This window comes from Clupea harengus, chromosome 17, assembly GCF_900700415.2.
Source record: "Clupea harengus chromosome 17, Ch_v2.0.2, whole genome shotgun sequence".
NCBI classification, from domain to species: domain Eukaryota; kingdom Metazoa; phylum Chordata; class Actinopteri; order Clupeiformes; family Clupeidae; genus Clupea; species Clupea harengus.
The window spans coordinates 22403356-22423686 of NC_045168.1; the positions used below are offsets into that span (position 1 = coordinate 22403356).

Here is a 20331-nt window from a genome sequence, read left to right on the forward strand (position 1 = left end):
GTTTTGGCTGGTGATCTGATCAGTTCTTTCACAGTGTGAATCCTGTACCCTATGATTGTTTTGGATTGGATACCTGATAAGGCTTGCTCTGAGTTAAGGAGTCATGCATGGCCCTGTCAACATTCCCAGCGGCATCAGATGAACCTGATGTTGACATAGCAGACTCCTTTTTGGTGTTGTTTTGTTCAGTGGAGTGGAGGTTGAGCAATGTTCGAAGGGTGTCATCTGAGATTAGGGTGTCAAAGCTGACACTGTGTGGAGACACGGAACTCCTGGTGGAGGGTCAGGGGTACTGTCTCTCTGAAGGTATCGGAGCCTTGCCCTGAAGCCGAGGCACCTGGCGTTACAGCTTTAGATGGTTATTCAGAGATGCCATCCACCTCTTTACCACTGTGGCCCACAAGAGGATCATTGGGCGAAGAATACTGCTTATGTAGAGGGTTCTGCAAATGAGCAGGAATGTGACGTACAGCAGGGCTACAGTTCTTGGGTCCATCAGCCCGATGTGAACCCGGGCTGTCAGTCTTGAACTTCTGTCAGTCTGCCCCAGGGCAGCTGTGGCTACTGAGGTAGCTTACCACCACCGGTATGACTGTGTATGAATGACAACTGGACTCTGGACTCTGTAAAGCGACTTCGGGTATATAGAGAAGCGCTATATAAGATTGAATTGATTGATTGATTGATTGATTGAACCCCTTTGAGGAGCCTGGGACAGGGTCCTATACCAGGTTTTGATGAATATCCCTTGGGTAGGAAATGGGGCAGTGGAGCCAACTTCCTGTTGGTGGTTCCCTGTCTGTCTGTTAAGAATGTTTCTGTTGATAAAGTTTCTTCCATTGATCACATTCTGTCACAAGGCTGCGTATAGCAGATCCATATAAATCCCAAATAGAATAGAATAGTTTGACACGAGTAACATGGTAGTACATGCTGTGGCCTCCAGAGATACCCACTCTAGTAGCGTTTGGGTTGAATTTTGTTACTGAACCATACAGGAACATCACGAGACTTATAACACGCCACAATATGAAGATTATGTACATTGCAGACAAGCCTGTCCCTTTGATGAACAGGCTCACAATTTCAAGCGCGCATTGATATTCTATATGGGAACTGTTCTCCCAGGCTTACTGGGTGTATCACACTGTTGGGAGCCAGGGGAAGTCCCAGATCTGAGCTTCCAGCGAAGGCCAACAGAACTCAGCCCTTAACTAGCACAGGCGTGGAACGCGCCCCCCCCCCCCTCTCCTGCTCTTTCTCCCGATCGCCCGCACTTTGACCTTTCCAGGGAAACATTTGTTCATGTGCAAGCCCGGGGCGTCCCTGGCATGCCAGGCACGGAGTGGAATGGAGGGTTAGTGTTACTCGCTGAGCAGCCTGGCCTGATTGATGTCGTCCTCGTTGTCGAACGCTCCTCCCTTTTTATTTTCGGTCCCTTTGTGTGGCGGCCAGTGTGAAGAATTGTCCCCTCAGCTGTGGAGTTGTGTGTGTGTGTGTGTGTGTGTGTGTGTGTGTGTGTGTGTGTGTGTGTGTGTGTGTGTGTGTGTGTGTGTGCGTGCTGGGAGTGGAAGGGGGGCACCATGGGTACGGGAGGTTAATCGAGTGATGTTTACGACTCCTGTTTGCCTGGGCCTGCTGATGGTCCTGGAATGCTAGTGAGCTTGACCTCTGACCCCTGCTATGCCGCCATCCTTTGCCCCCTCGGCTGGGATGTGTTAAGGGACGGGGACGAAACAAAAGCCATTATCCCGTCACTGGCTGACAATCCTTATGCAGAAAGAGGGTGGAAAAAAAAGAGATGCATGCCTGTGGTTGTAGACTAATAGGCGTGTGTGTGTGTGTGTGTGTGTGTTGTGTGTGTGTGTGTGTGTGTGTGTGTGTTGTGAGGGGATCTGAGTAAACATTGCCCTCCCATCACACTCAAGTTCTGTACTCACAGTTGTCAGAACCACAAAGGTCATTTATAAACTTCCAGGAAGAAGACCAAATAACGCCCACTGTGTGTGTGTGTGTGTGTGTGTGTGTAGGGTAGTCAACATTGTTGCACGTACCATCCGACCCCCTCGATCTTTAGGACCGGGATTTACTCCTGATATTGCTGGACTTAACAAATAGTCACGGGGACTGAAGAATATTTTTGGATTTGAGCGTGTGATCAAGTTAGCCCCTTTTGAGCGGTACAGGGGAGGGAGGCAGCAGCTTTCGCTGTCTCCCACAATCCTCTGCTCCACATTTTATTAGGCTCCCTTTCTCCAGAGGGATTGCTTCAGTAACTTAATTACTGGCTCTGAAATGGCCAGAGTGTTGAAGTGGCGCTGCTTCTGCAATCCTTGCCTCCTGCTGCTGGAGCCAAAATGGCGTCTTGAAATCCACATGTCAGAGCCAGCATCTCATTTGAGCACTACGCCCCCCCCCCAGACCGGTGTCAGCTGAAAGACATGAGGCAGTAACGTAATGCCTCCTGTCTCCTGAGGCTCATAGCTGTCCCTTATGGCTTCTTAATGAGGTCACACTTAAGACCTGGCCTTGAATGTGTGTGTGGGGTGGGGGGGGGGGGTTGTGAGCGAGAGGGGGAAGGGGAGAGAGAGACTGAAAAAGAGGGGGCATGTACACCCCTCGTGCCCTGACATGGATACTCAGCCCGTCTGTGAAAAGGTGGAGCGGGATCACATCACCCTATGTGTGTTGTAGGTGTCAATCTCTATTGTGTGGATAATGGAGCCTATTATGGGCTGCTGTGTAACGTGGATCTGACACTCAGGGCGTGGGGGGAGAGTAGCGTCCCTGAGCCCCACGGGGAAGAAGTGAGACTGGGCAGGGCTCAACCACTTCAGTCATGGGTGTGGGGATAGCGTGAGGTGCTTATAGCCTTCATGAGTCAGGACACATTCATACTCGTGCATCATGTAGGTCTGTGTGTGCCTGTGTGTGTGTGTGTTGAAAGGGGACTGCATACAAAGACAATTAACAACTCAAATCAAAGTTGGACACTTGCCCTGTAACTGAGCCAGCTTTACGTTGAAGTGCGGTGTGTCGAGGATTCCACGCAACAGGTGCCTCGTGTGTGTGTGTGTGTGTGTGTGTGTGTGTGTGTGTGTGTGTGTGTGTGTGTGTGTGTGTGTGTGTGTGTGTGTGTGTGTGTGTGTGTGTGTGTGTGTGTGTGTGTGTGTGTGTGTGTGTGTGTGTGTGTGTGTGTCGTGTGCACACGAACACACAAGGCCACAGAGAATAGGATCTGATTAATATATTTGCGCTCCGATGCCCTCGCTGTAGGGTATTTATACTGTGGAGACGGGCACTCGTGCCCAGGATGCCAGCCTGCCGCTCAAGTGATTTCAGGCGCTCGTGTCCAATCAGGGGTGGGGATTGGCAGGGATATTTTCCCCCTCAAGAGGCCCAGCCTAGTGTGAGAGTAGCGCTGTGGAATCTGCTATGGCAGGCCTCAGAGCCCACTGCTTGGGCCAGCTGAGTTTCCAGCATTCAACTGAAGGGAACCAGTGAGTCTTATACCCCGTTTACACGATGGGAAAACGCATATATTTTCATGCGTTTTGGCCTTTCATTTACACGAAAACGGAGGTTTTATCACGGAAAACGATCATTTCTAAAAACTCCGGCCAAAGTGGAGATTTCTGAAAACTCCGTTTTTGTGTTTGCGTGTGAACTAGGTCAAACGGAGTTTTAGGTTCTCAAACGTCACAGTATGCGACTAAAAATGCATCACATCATGTGAGCGTCCTATTGTTTACAGTTAGTTTGCTTACTGATCATGGATGCTGTTAAGGTAGTGCTCATTTATACGTTAATGCAAACGCCTGTTTGTATTTACAAACACAACTGCTTTTCTATATGGAGGAGCAGAGGCGAAGAACTGCACGGAGGTCAGCAGTCTTTCTACTGCTTTCACTCCCAAGACGTAGGCTACATTGCCTGCCAACGTCGCCGCCGACGGTTTTGGATCCGACCAGGGCGAACTGCTGTCTGGTGGGAAAACTTCGAGAAAGAAGTCGTCCTCCCGGACTAATGGCATGAGAACTTCTGAATGTCGCGCTCATTACTACTGTCTCTTTCGGAGTTACTGCATCCCTCCATAGAAGGGCGTATTTATGCGGGCTCATGTAAACAGAAACTTTTTTTAAAACGATGTTGTGTGTACGACGTTATTTTTGAAAACGGAGGGGCAGAAATATTCGTTTCTGTAAATACCCGGCTATGTGTAAATGTGGTCTTAATACATAGACCTATATATTTGTCAGCTTCAGGTTGCCAGGTTTGATTCAACGTTGTGGTTCGCAGCTCCAGTGTCCCACTTGTTTAGCACAGTGCAGCATTAAATATGAGTGACACTAAGTCAATCTGTGAGAAAGTGTGTGTGAATGGGAAAACCTGTTGGAATAATAATGACATTTAATAGTTTAGAGCAATGCTTTGTATGCTTGAGTACAATAGTGAACATTTATGAACAGATTTGATCCAATATGAGTGTAGCATCATGCTAAAATGGAGGTACTGTCACTTGCACACAAGTATAGGTGTTCGCACATATCTAGATATCAAGGTATGCTGCTGCTTTTTCCATTACCTTTCTCTGGTGAAAATTGCTTAAAATACCCTAAGCACAGCCCTGTGTTCACTCTTCTCAAACTCCCTTCGTCTTTCCCATTCAGAAAGTCTTGCAGCCTACAATTTGTCGAGAACAAAAAGGATATGAATAATAGGGTCTAATATAATACAGAAATGAAATTCAAGGAAACTGGCAGAACTGATAAGTGTTATGGTATTGCCGACATTCTCTGATTTAATTTCTGCTCATACCACACACACAATAGGCTTCTAGGTCTATTAGAATGGTATCTCAAATCAACCCTTTGTACAGTAGTACCTCAAGTCTTGGTCACTGACATGACACTAACCTTTCCTGGATAGCTCTTCATTTCTGAATCTGTGCCAGTAGAAACAACAGAAATAGAAGCCAAGTTCTATTTACTCTGCTGTTGATGTTATTGGTAGCAGTCTTCGTTATACATTTGATTGATTTTATACGTTGGCTCGTTATTTTATAGTTCAAGGCTACTTGATGTGAGCAATGAAATGAATGAATGAAAAGGAAGGAAGTGCACTTATCACATCATATGTGTCTGTTCACACAGATATAAGCTATTTGTAGCTGTTCAGCTAACATTAAACACAAACTGACAGCAGTGCCGAATGTTGCAAACATTCACGTCCATTCAAAGGAGCTAGGTGTGCCACAGTGCGTGCCCTGTGTATGGATGTTAGAGGAAAATGGTTTATGCTTATGGAGGAGAATTGGTGTGTTGCATTTTTGTGTGTGTGTGTGTGTGTGTGTGTGTGTGTGTGTGTGTGTGTGTGTGTGTGTGTGTGTGTGTGTGTGTGTGTGTGTGTGTGTGTGTGTGTGTGTGTGTGTGTGTGTGTGTGTGTGTGTGTGTGTGTGTGTGTGTGTGTGTGTGTGTGTGTGTGTGTGTGTGTGTGAGCAAGCAGGACTGGTGGGATAGAGAGATGACAGCAGACGTAGATCACCCTGACAGCGCTGCACAGCCCTGGCTATTTCAGGCAGCAGCCTGTCATCCTCAAAATGCTCTTCAGTGGGGCGCTTCTCAAAACAATTGTCACCAGATACTCTCTTTTACAAGGTTTGTGTGCCGCTGCCCGGCTTAACATGGGCCCTCTGATCTAGAAGCTGGGGCGGGGGGACGAGTTTGGTAGGGGCTGGATGCCCATCCTCTGAGCGCATGGAGGAGGCTTAGGAGGAGAAGGGGGTGTTTTTTTTTTTTTTTTTTGGGGGGGGGTTAGAAGCGTCTATTGCTCAAACTGTGTTTCTTCCTGCATTAATTCACATTGGGTAAGAGCTAATGTGATCTGATCTGTCGCTTATCTGATCGCTTATCTGAAGTCGCTCATAGAGAGGTATTTGACCTACATCCTTTTGGATACGCAAGATATTTGGCTATCTATATTTAAGTATCTATTAGTGCAGTCACTGGGCGCTGGGCAGTAAGTGACCAACACAGACGATTATTGGCAATCATACCACAATTAGTGTGGCTAAGTGCTGTGCTAATGGATCACTGTAGAATTCTCCCTGTCTGTCTGTCTGTCTGTCTGTCTGTCTGTCTGTCTGTCTGTCTGTCTGTCTGTCTGTCTGTCTGTCTGTCTGTCTGTCTGTCTGTCTGTCTGTGTCTGTGTCTGTGTCTGTCTGTTTGTTTTCTCTCTCCCATGATATCTTTGACCATGGGCTATATGCATGTTCCTCTCTCGACCCCCATCATGTTGTCAGTGCCCTGTCTGTATGTGTGTAAATGGTAGTCAGCTGTTGATTCGGCGGCACCTCCAGTTGCCCTGTTCACGAGCATTACTCATTACGCCTGCATTTGTCAGCGAGGCCTCGGGCTGCACGGGCCCACAGAGCACACAGGTGCAAATGTGGTAATCCAGGCCATTTTGTAATTGCACAACTGTGGCAGTTTCAAGTCGAGTGTGTGTCTGCTCGATGTAACCCTTTTTTCCAATGGCTCATTGTGGCCCACACAGTTTACAGCAACTGTATTTGTATGTGGGTATATTGTCCGGGACGCTAAGAAGTATTTCACTCAGGCCCTTCAATGGAAAACATGTATCGTTTCTAGCGTCACAGTGGCGTAATTTCATTAGTGTTATGGCATATAGGCTGTGGATGGCACTCATTCCAGTCACGTGTCTTTAAAGTACCCTGTGTTCATGGAACATCACACCCCCATGCTTTAACTTTCAGTCAAAGCTGAACAAAAGTCTGTCCAAATATAACAGAAAGGACATGAGCGCATTTTCCACAGATAGTCCCTGTGAGTGTAAATGGAAAAACGGGAAAACTGCCTATAACAAAGAGACCAAACAAAACCTAACAATAAAAGTCAGATCATGTTAGTCTTTGTGGTATAGCAGTATTTGCTCAATAAGGGTTTCATGTTCTGCAGTGTTTTTTTTTTCTTCTGTTATGGGTTTTTTTCGCTTTCTTTTCCCCTCACTGCCAGCTGAAGCACTGCTTCAAGGTTGGATGTAGCTGTTCAAGCAGAGAGTTTAAATGGCGACGGTTTATATTGGATATACGCACACTTTATACGGATACACGCACCCATTATCATATAGGACGGGTCACATGCCACCAAAACCCCTATTCATCCTGCCTGTGGATCAGTGGTTTGGTGTATCATTAATGGTACGGTATGTCTTGGTCTGCCACATGTCAGGGCAACATTACAGTTGGGGAATGACTTTTAGGGCGCTAGTTACCAAGGATGGTCAGATGGCACTGTTTAGGACCGGATTATGTTTGTTCAAGAAACCTTACTTTGATTAACTTTTCTGTCATTTAGATTTCCACATGTAGACCGTAACTAGTTTGTATGCATGATGGCAGCATGTCAATGCTGCGCTCACCCCAAATCAATTGGATTTCTCACTTAGAAGTAAAACAGCTGTATGGCAATTTCCGTAAAAAAGATGGCAGTACTGATGACACTCTTTCCTGTTTTCCAACTGGGGTGTCTCAAACTAAAGTGCCTTGGCCACGTGACTGATCTGTCTGCCAAAATGAAAGTGTGATATCAGAATTCTCCCGGAATCATTTATGGATTTTGTCTTACTGCACCATCAAAGCTGGAGCAGAAATTGCACCCTTGCCACGTCTAATCCCAATTTAATATTTCCATAATATAATAATACGATAGGTGTGTCAAATTTATGCGTTCTGGTCGTTGATTCCGAGTTTTAACTGCACCAGTTGGCAGTGCCAGCGGTGGTGGTACAGCTGGTGTGCCCGTCTGGCCTCGGTGTTTAGATGTGTGCAGGGCGGCATGTGTTTAAAGATGAGCCCCCCTCCCGCCCGCCGCACCATTCCTGAACCAGGGTCAAACGGCTAGTCTTTCAGATGCCTTCACCCCTGCCCGCCCTAGACCCCCGCTTATAGCTGTCTTTGCTGTCAAAACAGACTAACATACACAGGCCATGGAAACCCATCGACACATAACCCAACTCATCACCCCACGCTCTCTCGCTCTCCCTCCCATTCTGTTCTCACTCTTGCTCTCTCTTTCTTGCTTTTTGTTCTGTCCTTCTCTCACACTTCTGACTCTTGCTCTCCATCCCCCCACCCCACCCCCCTGCTCTGCTCTTGTTAGCCACGCTAAAGTGAACCAGCTAATTCAGTGGCGGCGCTAAGTGACTGAACTTTATGGCCATGTGTGAAGTGAGCCAGCACCTGCTCAAGGTCGAGCACTAATGCGACCGGCCCTGAAGTTAGCACCGCCACAGCGCCGTCGTTAGTGTGGCTCTGCAAATTAGCCTGCAGGGCTAGTTCCCCCCCCCCAGATACTAGCACCGTCTCCTCAGACAATTCATAGGCATATGGTCATGTGAAGGACAGATAAACACCTGTGTCTTCCCCACTAGCCATCCAGGATATGCCCTATTTAGTTCTGTGTACCGGGCTGGAACACCCTGCAAAAATGGAAGAAAAGCTTTCACATACATGACATTGGCAGCTATACTGCCAAAAGACACCAGTTAGTGTGCTTCTATCAGTGTCAGCTGGGCTGTTGGTGGTGTTTGCAAGGTTTTTGCACGCCTTTTAGGTAGTCAGCTTACTAGTTTTGGAACAGAACTCCGTATTGCTGCGTTAAGTCTTTTATGCTAATAGAAAGCCCGTTGGATATTGTATATTGACACCGACTCCCAGTACCCAGTACTGATGCTCCCTGTGCTCCTGTTTGGAGATAATTGCAGAACACAGATGGTTCACATCCATCTGTTCTTTGTGTTTGTGGTGTGTATGTTTGTGCGTGCATGTGTGGGTGTGACAATCGGCTCTTTCAGTTGCTGATTGCGGTGTGTTTTCGAAGTGACCTTGGCCGTGCCGGCTAATTCAGAGGGCTGTGCTGTAATTACTCAAATGCGACCTCTTGCTTCCCCCTCACCGGAATGTGGCACCTCATAAAGCATGCTTAAGGTCCCGCTCCAGTTTCAAGGAGTGGAGCCTCTGCCTCGGAAATAGCCGCGTCCTTGTCCCTGCGGGGAGCACAGGGTCTGGCCTGGCTTGGACTGCAGCGCGTAACCCTCTGAGTGTGTGTGTTTGGAAGTGTGTGGATGGACCCGTGAGTGGAAGGGGGAAGAGTTTGTGTGTTTGTTTCAGCGTGTGAGCATGACTATTAGGCTGTGTCTCGTGTGTGTGTGTGTGTGTGTGTGTGCGTTCATGAGCAAAAGGGGTCTGAGTTTCTGTATTTGTATGTAACGATTGGTTTGTGTCTGGGGGGTGTGTGTGTGTATATACTACATAACTTGTATGTTGATGGGTTGTGTGTAGAACGTAACTGTAGTGTGTTTGTGTGTTTACACCTGGCACCCACCACTGTGGTTGTGAGTTCGAGAGGGAGCTCTGTAAGTGTGTGCGCATATGTGTGTGTTCCTATGTGAGTGCATGCTGCTCAGAGGTCCAGGATGAGGTAGCTGCACAGATGACGAGGGTTTGCTCAATTGCTGCTGACAGGCTGCAGTGTGTCCCCGTTACTGTCGGGCCTCAGATTAGCGGCCTTAAAACCCTCGGTCGGCGCTGCCCAGCTGTCCGCATCCCTCTCTCTCAGAGGTCACCCCACCGCACACACACACACACACACACACACACACACACACACACACACAGCAGTAGAAACCCTAAGTAACCGCTTACTCTCCCATTAACTCTACACTGCTGTTCTTCATCGTTCTTCCCCTCTGAGAATAAATTCATCACCAGTGTTTACTATGACGGGGTCAAACGTGACAGTTTAGTGCTGTTAAACTACACGTTCTCTTTGTTACCTAAATATTGACTCTTTTAATCTCTATCCATCTTTTTTTCCATCTTTCTTTCCATCTTTCATTTTTTTTTGTTTTTTCTCTCTCTCTCTTGGCAGCTGTAGTTATGATGAATCTACCTCTGCAGCTGGACAGCCCCCCACCTCCAACGCACGCACACATACACACACACACACACACACACACACACACACTTCTCTCGCTCTACCCCACTATCTCCCTCTTTCCAGTATTCGTCCATCGCACAGGCCACTCGTGATTAAGGCTATTAGGCATTATTATGACTCGGCTGGTGTGTGGGTTTGGAGCGCCATTTCAGAGCCGCTAATAGCCCTCTTAGCCAATTATCCTCCATTTAAAAGCAAATCACCAAGGTGCTTTCATTCCCCCCATTGCTAAGTGTTGAATTACTGAATAGATTTGCTAATTAAATTCTTTGTGTATGTGTGTGCTTGCGTGCAAGCTAGCATGTGTGTGTACATGACTGCACAGATCTTGTGCCACTGGCTGGTTGGCAGGTGTGTGTGTGTGTGTGTGTGTGTGTTGTACAAGCTGTCTATGGGGGAAAGCTGCTATAAGCTTGTTCTGTTTCTGTGGTCAGATGACTGATTGCAGTGTTTACTGAATTAGACCCGAGTGTTTCCGTACTTGTCCTTATTTGTAATTTGATTGTTTTGTCCTCGCCATGTATGGCATGTTGATTGGTCTCTAGAACTGTGTGGCTGTGGTAACATATAGGGCATCTGTTGAGCTTGTGTCCATTTTAGCTTCCACCGCCTCTTTGAAGATATATAATTCCATAAGCACTTTGGTGTCCATTGGGGAGCAGCATCTTAGCCAATGTATGTGTTCATGATGAATAGGAGAGTCACATTTAGAAACGGGACATTCGTCAGCAAGAGCCTTATTATGAGCTCTCGCTGTAAACGGCATGATGTCCATCGCACACCAGGGTGGAGGGACAGAGATTCGTATGGCCTCTTTACTTGGTTTTGAGCAAGATATTGACCAGCAAAGTAATTCCTCAAGCCACTCCCCCCCAACAGAGGCTCAGATGCAACTGAAAGTTTTGTAACCTTAATGCATTGTGTGTGTGTGTGTGTGTGTGTTATAGAGATATGTCAGAAGGCCGTTATTTAAATGACACCCTTAACAACTTAAACTTCTGTGTTTTTGCTTTTCTTTTTCTCCAGATCCTGTTGCATACGAAAGACATGGTGCAGAGGGTGAGTAATGACTTGGTGGCAAGCGCCGCAGTGCTCCTAAAAAGCCTCACGACCTTCACCGTTGTTTTGTTCCCTTTGCCGCCGTCTCTGCTGGACAGAGAAGCCGGCTTTGTGTTATTGTTTCGTCAGGGCCCTAAGCCCGAGGCTGACAGCTCGATTCATAGAGGACTGTAACTCAGGTGTGCCTTTCCCTGTCACTCTGATCCACTGTTGAAGCCCACTGACGGCACTTACAGGCTTTTCTGCGCTCTCTTTTATTTTTTCCACTCTCTCTTTCTCTTCCCCCGGATGTCTGTCTGTCTCTCGCTTTCCCTTTCTCTCATACATATGTGTCCTCATTCTTTTTCTGTCTCTCTTTTGGATTCCTCTCGTTCCCTCTCTCTCTCTCTCTCTCTCTCTCTCTCTCTCACTCCCTGTCTGTCTCTAGATGAACCTGGATGTAATTTATGGAGACACAGATTCCATTATGATTAACACCAACAGCACCAACCTGGACGAGGTCTTCAAACTTGGCAACAAGGTAAACAACAGCTAAAAGCAAACCACTCCAGTGCTATGCAGTCACAGTGAAAGTCACCTGAACATGTCTGCTCATTATCAACACAGAGACATTTGAACCCTCGTCGGTTGAATTCAATGAAACCTCATGGAAGCGATACATTCCATTTGTCCCAGTCTTTCTTAATCTGTGTGGGTCCGGTCACAGCTTCTTACCTTCTTTAGGCATCACTAGCCATGTATTTCACTTCGCCTATTCAAAGCACTTCACATGCCACTTATTTGTGTGGCAGAAACAAATACACGTCTTAATACACCGTTGTGATTTAAAGGCCCTTTTTTGAAGCGGTTAGTCACCAAGAATTCCATTCCATTTAGCATAAATACCCCACCTCTTAGGCGCTCGCTGTGTAGCAGTGGTTGGTATTGAATAGGAGTCAATTTGGTGTTCAGCTTTGCTTTGTGGCTTAGATCTCGCTTTGTTTAGATCCAGCCCATGGTGTCATAAAACTGTGAAATGTTGTCAAATCAGTGCCAAACGTCTTTCACAGGCTTAATGCCCAGCAAAATAATGGTTAAGATTCTATTTATGGCATGAGCACTTTTCAATATTGCATATTTACTGAATAGAGTCCTGTAATTGCAGGATAATAACATTAACAATTATCTGGATGTACTAATAATGAAAAAATACTGGAACAGTAGATGATAGTTTCTGCATATTCCTTTGCATAACAGGAATCTTAATTCTCAGTTTCAGTATATTTGATGTATTGCTTTGTCATCTGTGTGTTGTTTGAAAAAAATGTAAACCAAAGCAGTACTAAACCTGAGACTGCGTGTGTGTGTGTGTGTGTGTGTGTGTGTGTGCGTGTGTGTGTCTGTGGTGGGGCGTCTCCAGGTGAAGAGTGAGGTGAACAAGTTGTACAAGCTGCTGGAGATCGACATTGACGGCGTGTTCAAGTCGCTGCTGCTGCTGAAGAAGAAGAAGTATGCGGCGCTTATGGTGGAGCACCACGGCGAAGGCCGCTTCACCACCAAGCAGGAGCTCAAAGGCCTGGACATCGTGCGCAGGGACTGGTGCGACCTCGCCAAGGAGTGCGGCAAGTCAGTATACCACTCGATCAAAGCACCGCCACTTTAGAACTCTGCGAAATGCCACATTATAGATTATGTCATAGCATATCATTGGAATGTGGAATTCCTGTAGTTGCATGGGTTATTGTGAAAGTGATGGCAATATTCCTCCTCTTGGATCTAAGAACTAGCTCACAGTCAACCCACTGATATCATAGTCTGTATTCAAATGCGAATCCCCTGCCGTGAGGTTTTGTTTTGTTTCCTGATGGAATAGATAATCAGGTCAAATAGACCATTGATGTTTTTGCAGCATCTGGTTTAGGTAGACGCTAATTTTCTCACACCTGGTTCAAAGCGGTTTCTCTTTATGATTGCCCAGAATGCCCTCTGTGCTTTATACTAGTACTGTAATATCTAGACACTTTACCTATTTATAAATCATTTGTCCTCTGGACTATCTACCGACTATTGAAGATTGAGAGCTCAGATATTTTGTCTGTTTGTCACTGAAGGGTAAGCTAGTTATTTTCGCACCCTCAACTTACAGTTGAGCAATCAATGAACACGTTACCCAGGCTGAACTTAGAAGAATGAACAATTTCAGAACCTGTGGCTCTGACATCCCCATCCAGCAGCCTTTCTTTGCCAGAAGTGTGTGTGTGTGTGAGGCCGAATGTTCCCCTCAACACAAAACACCGCGCCAGGCCTGACACCAAAAGTGTGAGTAAAATAACACTCTTGAATAGAAGTGACAGTAGAGCAATTTGGGCCTCAGGCAAGACTGCTCACGGTGAGCTTCCCTGTGCTGCGCTTTACAGCTCCGTCTGAATTAACTTCTACCCAGTAGGCTAACCTTTTTGTGCCGTCTTAGGGCTTTGCAAAATCACTAGCCCAACATACCAGGACAATCAAGTTTTCCCGTCGGCTACCAAAATGTGACAACACCCTGTCCAACAGAAATATCAGAAATATTAACTAAGTAAAATAAAATTCCCTATTTTATTCACATTATCTTCTTTTGAGAGGGAAAACTTTGACGACGGACCGAAGAAGTAGTTGATCACGGGATAACCCGACTAGTAGGGGCCTATCTTTTGATTTATTTTGATGCCAGAGTCCTTTGCCGCACCAATATTCCACGCAAAGTAGTTTACCAGAAAAACCCATTTATCATCTTGGTAAAATTTGCTTTAGTTGTTTTTAAAGTATGTTTTAAAAAAAAAAAAAAATTAAGAGCAACTATTTTGGGTATAATCTTCACATTAAGTTTGATGGAATATGGTTATGGTTAAATCCACCTATCGTTCCAACTAGCTGTCCAGGCTATACACTATATAGTTCTGTGGTCGAATTTTAACACCCTGCAAAAATGTAAGAACAGCCTTTACAGCATAGCATTGACAAAAGACGCCAGTTAACATGTTAGCAAGCTTTTATTAGCGCCAACCGGGCTATTGATGGTGTTTGCCAGGTTTTGCATGCTTTCTAGGTAGGTAGCTCGCTTGTTTTAGACCAAACCTCTATAATGCTTCTTTAGGTAGGCCAACATGAATACTCCATATTGAGGAGTTTTCTGTGTTAAGAGAGTGCGGCACTCGCTGCACATTGTCTGGAGGGGGGAAAAAAGATTGGCCACGTAGATTAAACTTGTTCAATTAAGTGGCTCTAATTACATTAATTGGTTAGACGGAGAGCCTGCTGGTCAGCAAAGCTGGCGGTGTGTCGAGATGAAATGCTGTCTGCAAACAGAGACAGGAGGGCAGGAAGAGACAGACTGTCCTCGTGTTTACTAAAGCTCTATTTGTTTCACCACATTCCTTGTAAGCCTTCCTCAGTCATGTCCACATTTTAAATGAATTATAAAATAAAGGAAAGTTTCATGACTCCCATGTGCTTGATAGAGAAGATGTGTGTAAAACATTAAATATGCACTGTAAATATGAACATGTAGGTAAATGTATGAGAGATGGATACATAAGTAGATCAGCAGAACTAGAGTCTGTCTTGTTCCCCTGCTGAAGTTGACTTCTCCCCACCAGTTACGTGATTGGTCAGATTCTGTCTGACCAGAGCCGAGACACCATAGTGGAGAACATCCAGAAGCACCTGATGGAGGTGGGAGAGAAGGTGGCCAGTAGCGCGGTCCCTCTCAACATGTTTGAGATTCACAAGGTAAACGTCCTCTAAGGAGTGTGCGTGTGCGTGTGTGTGTGTGTGTGTGTGCACGCATCCATGTTTAACAGATAGACAACACTAGTACTGCAGCACAATGGATTGAAACACAGATTGCGTACAAAAACATGGCATAATTTCTGTGTGTGTGTGTGTGTGTGTGTGTGTCCCCAGGCTCTGACTAAAGACCCTCAGGACTACCCTGATAAGAAGAGTCTTCCCCACGTGCACGTGGCTCTGTGGATCAACTCACAGGGGGGCAAGAAAGTCAAAGCTGGGGACACCGTGTCCTACGTCATCTGTCAGGTACTGTCTACCAAAGCCGGGGACACCGTGTCCTACGTCATCTGTCAGGTACTGTCTACCAAAGCTGGGGACACCGTGTCCTATGTCATCTGTCAGGTACTCTCTACCGCAGGCATTGGACATTTGGCCTTGGCGGAGCTCTCTGAGTGCCCTTCCAGTTTCTTAATGTAACCCTACTGTTGCTGGCTACTTTGCTACCAATGTGTGCATAGCCTGCTATAAGATAGTTTCTAATCTGGACACTTCTGGACTGTCAGAGCTTTTTAAAAGCTTTACCCTAGCTGAGCATTTTGCTACACCTGCGCAAAGTGGTTCAAAAGAGCAGATTCAGAGAAATAGGGTCCTGTCATACTAGTTCAGCTCTTTTCACCAACACATCAAAAATCCAATTGCCCAATCCACATGGGTGACACGAAGAACACAAAGGACTTCAACCTGAAGTCACTTAACCATGTCTTTTTTTTTTTTAGCCTTCCATGTCACCAAATAACTGTAGAGAATATTTAGAGTAGAGCTTCAAACATTGGCTGTGTGCACAGGTTGGCCAAGAAAATGTGGCTGTCTTGGTATTATGACTTATTGTTTGGAATACTCACCCAAACTTACTTTGGATTTTACATGAGGTTAAAAAAACAACCTAAGCTGATAATCACTCTGCCTTTTGTAACCTCTCACTACTTCCAACCCATCGGTCAGATCTGATCAGTGCTGTAGTGGTAAAATTAGAGGTGGGTTAACTATGAATTTTGGGATCAGACAGACCTCGACGCGATGCAACACGACGCGATGCAACACAACGCGAAGCAACGCAACACAAAGTGTCGCGACTCTGTAAGGCTGTCCTGGCTATATTCCATTATGATATCAGTTAAAGTCATATTAAATCAATGACATTGAATAGATGAGTTTGTAGTTTATTACATTTCAAGAAAACAGTAAAGAAAAGTATGTGTAGGCCTCACAAAAATGAATGGGGTGGTGGGGGAGACAAAAGAAAGGACCTCTATAGCAGTGGTTCTCAACCTTTTTTCAGTGATGTACCCCCTGTGAAATATTTTTTCAGCCAAGTACCCCCTAACCAGCGCAAAGCATTTTTGATTGAAAAAAATATGTAATACACAGCGCTATGCCATCATTGTCTGATTTATTAAACTGTCAACACTGAATATTGAACATTGAACATTGTTGCATTGAACTGAGTGCTTTTGCAATTACATTTTAGTGAGAAACTTGTGCTTGTGCTTCACTAAGAATCTTTGTCAGTCTTGGTGGCAGGGAGGCAACTGCTGTGATCAAGCTCTTCTCCGGGCACAGTCTGTTTCTCTGCTTTGTTTTGATCACACTCATTGCAGAGAAGGAGGCCTCATAAATGTGGAGGCTAAGGGTAGTAGCTGCTCCAAAGCTTTCTCTCCCAGGTCAGGGTGCTCCTGCTTCACACCGCCCCAAAACTGTGTGAGTGTGATGTGGCAAACTTCATCTGGAGGCCATGGTCAGATGACACTTGCAGGAGTGTTTCCTGATTAGTGACCGGTAGCTTGCTTCCGTATGCTACGGACAAGAGAAATGGGTTTCTCACCCAATCCAGCTGTGTAAATTTCTCCTCCATGTCAGGAAAGTAGGAAATTGAAAACGAAAATTTTTAATCTAGTTGGTCAAATGTCCCACAACGACCAACTTGACTGGAGCTCTGTCCACATCGTCACAAAAGAGAAAATCATCCACCTGAGGAAAGCAGGTGAAATCCCCCTGTGCAGAGGCTCTTCTCCACAGCTCTGCTTTCTTCAGGAAGCCACCCACCTTGTCATACAGGTTTAAAATGCTGGTGTCCTTTCCCTGCAGAGACATATTCAGTTCGTTCTTTTTGCACATCTTTGCTAGCCAGTCTGGGTCCTGGAACAAGGTGGCATGGGGAGATCTGTGCTCAATCAGAAAGGTATAGGCTACTTCAGATCGTAATTCCAACAGCCGGTTGAGTATTCTCCCTCGAGAGAGCCAACGCACTTCTGTGTGCAGCAGCAGTTGTGTGTGTTCAGCTCCCATGTTTTTGCGGAAAAAAATCCCGCTTATTATACAGTTACTTAACAAAACGATAGAAGACATTCCTCCAGAATACCTCTATTTAATGATTTTGTTGCCGTTTCGTGATTTCCGCTAAGAAATGTTCTTCAGGCTAATAGAACTTTAAAGTTTCAAGTGTTGCGTAGCAACCCATTACTTGCTGACTTCAAGTTTCAATGACTTTCCGTTGCGTTAAATGAGCGGACTACTTGCAGAAGGATATTGTAACAAATCTCGGAAGTGTGGAATATTTGTTATGGCTTTTTATTACACACACACAACACAAGGTCAAAATGGCACGGGCTTTATGCCCTGGTACAAGTTATCACGAACAGACTGTGCTACCGTCACACACCTGTTCGCGTATGAATGAATGTGGTGTATGGTGTATGAATTGTGCTATATAAATAAAATTGCCTTGCCTGTATAAACTCCGTCCCAACACAGAACAACGACATGCAATTAGAACAGTATGGAACATTGTTAAAGAACATCGTTGGGCGCTAGTGCATCACATAGAGAAAAGTATGTGCCCGCCGCACGGCATTATGGGGCGAGTATGCCGGCACATTACAATATGAAAGATGTGAATTACAAGCCCAAAACCCGTTGCCAATGACAGCAGTCATTCACTTTTCGCAGCGGTGAATATCAAGACATTACAGACCTGCGAACGTTGGGATGGCCCATTCGAATCAACGGAACTGTTTGGAATTCTGAAGAGCCGTACATTCTGAAGAGCCGTATATTAACTATTTTTAAAGGATTTTTTAATGGATGCAATTTAAAATATATATTTTTTTTAAATCTCGCGTACCCCCTGGACTGCCTTCACGTACCCCAAGGGGTACGCGTACCCCCGGTTGAGAACCACTGCTCTATAGGACCTAAAAAAAAAATGAAGGCCTCTGGAAACAGGCCCAGGGTGTGATGCACCTGAAAAGTTTAATATAAAAAGAAACCATGCTGCAATTAAACACTTCCCCTGTGGAGAAAACTGCCTTGCAGGGGCGTGTTCTGGGGTTCATGGCTCTCCTGTGCTTCACCAGCCAGGACTTCACATACTGTGTTGGCTTGAACAAGCATGTTTTTTTTTTCACATTGAGAACTGACTTGTTTTCAAATAATCTATGTTTCCAGAGTATTTCGCTTACAGGCTACTCTACACCTTTCATGACTTCAAATAACCTATTGATTAAGCATATAGGCCTATTCAGTGAAGCAACCGCTTGGCTCCCTGCTCACGTTTCTATGCGAGAGCACGGACGTGGAGGCAGAGCCTCACCTGTCATCATGAAAGTAAAAAAACAAATAACGATAAAATAAATATTAATATTTTAATTAAAATCGCTGAATTTGCACAAGTCCTGTTCAAACAGACAGGAGACAGCGAGACGGTTAGGCAGCGACGAGCTGTGCCTCATCTCAGATTGCGCAATCCCTCACAAACTGGGTTGAGCGCATGCGTAAAACCTATTTAGTCTTGCTGATCTGACAAAAAACCTCGAAGGGGAGGCAAACAGTCCCTCTGCCTCAATGAAGGGAGCGTGCGAGAGCCCACTGGTCGGGTTTATGCTTGTTCTGCTGTTGCTCTTTTTCTACACTTATATTTTACTTTGACCGTGAAAATGGAAGATTCTATAGCTAAGCTAAAACATTTCACTTAGCTATGTCTAACTGCCTTGCAAAGAATATGTTTACAATTTTCAATGAAATAGCCTTATCTGCAGCGATATGCGTGAGGATAAGGGAAGGGAAGGCTTGCTTGTTACCTGCATCGTCGTATTTGAAAGCACGTTATTAATAGCGTTTGTCCCCGTCTTAATACGATGTTGTTCGAACCAAAACAACGTTTTGATCTTCAGTCTTACTTTGTACTTGAGGCCTTCTGCGGGCATCTGTGTGAGTGAAAGCACTTGATGGTCTCTTCAAAAATCGCCTGATATCCATGGCTAATGAATTCATTCCGAACGGGTAGTCAGGCAGGCTAATCCACAACGTGTATGTGTTTACATACTTCCTGGATCCTGATTGGTGTCGCTGCCACAGCCGCAAGGCACTGATTGGAGGGCCACAGACCATAATACAGCGCAGATGAAAATGATTCAGACTACGGCGTTTATATGTTCAATAATATGAAACTTAGTTTTAGGTGATTTAAAATGACACCAAATTTATTTCGGATTATTCCAACGGCAGAATACAAGGCGCAGAGAACTTTGAGGTGCGTAAACGCCACTTAGAGGTGCGTAAACGCTATTTAGAGGTGCGTAAACGCTATTTCCAAAATTCCAGAGGTGCGTAAACGGCGTTTACGTGCGTTTACCCTCCACTACAGCCCTGGATGTGATGTAATGTTGAAATCTGACCTCATGTTCATCCTCTGGCCCAATGACCTTTGACCTCTCCCTCCTCTCCTATCAGGACGGTTCCAACCTAGGGGCCAGCCAGCGGGCCTACGCCCTGGAGCAGCTCCAGAAGCAGCCCACCCTCAGCCTGGACACGCAGTACTACCTGGCCCAGCAGGTGCACCCTGTGGTGGGCAGGATCTGTGACCCCATTGAGGGCATCGACGGCGTACTCATCGCTTCCTGGCTAGGTATAGACTCTTTGTTTCTTTCTCTCTCTCTGACTGATAGCAGAAGATGCTTTAAGATGGCTCCTAAATCACAATGATGAGCGAGTTAAGATTGAGGTCTTTGCTCAAAGCCAACTCAAGCCGTGTGACTAATTCTAAGGAGTTGATTCAGAGCGAAACATATATGATGTACTGTTCCAGAGTTCTCACATTTATACAGCAGCCAGTTCATTCGAGGCAAGTGTGCAGCCTGTAACCTGATGAGGCGGCTCCTCGTGTGTCCTGGCCTTCGCCGGCTTGTTTTCTTTTCCATGTAAATCAATGCTCATTTCTGCCTGTAGGTGGCAGCAGGTGGTGGGTGTATGTGTCTGCTCTTTAATCCCAGTAGTCCTGCAGTCAACACTATTTTATTTACTCCATTATTCACTTAGCCAAATGACTCTGGGGGGCAATTGTGCAGGGGAGGGGGATGGGGTGGGGAGGTTATCCCTGCGCTAATAGTATTCTGTGTCACCTGCGAAGAAGAGTTGGGTATTCAGCTGCTGCTTCTTAATGATTTGA

General features: G+C 45.7%; 1 protein-coding gene across 1 annotated transcript in view; it reads left to right on the plus strand.

The window, feature by feature from the left end:
• Positions 1 to 20331, plus strand: part of pola1 (polymerase (DNA directed), alpha 1) — a 66165-nt gene that overhangs the window by 17397 nt on the left and 28437 nt on the right. Inside the window, exons 27-32 of the mRNA XM_031583843.2 lie at positions 11046 to 11078; positions 11506 to 11598; positions 12478 to 12683; positions 14696 to 14828; positions 15003 to 15134; positions 19617 to 19791. Coding sequence (XP_031439703.1) covers positions 11046 to 11078; positions 11506 to 11598; positions 12478 to 12683; positions 14696 to 14828; positions 15003 to 15134; positions 19617 to 19791 — 772 coding nt within the window. The remainder of the gene's footprint in view (positions 1 to 11045; positions 11079 to 11505; positions 11599 to 12477; positions 12684 to 14695; positions 14829 to 15002; positions 15135 to 19616; positions 19792 to 20331) is intronic.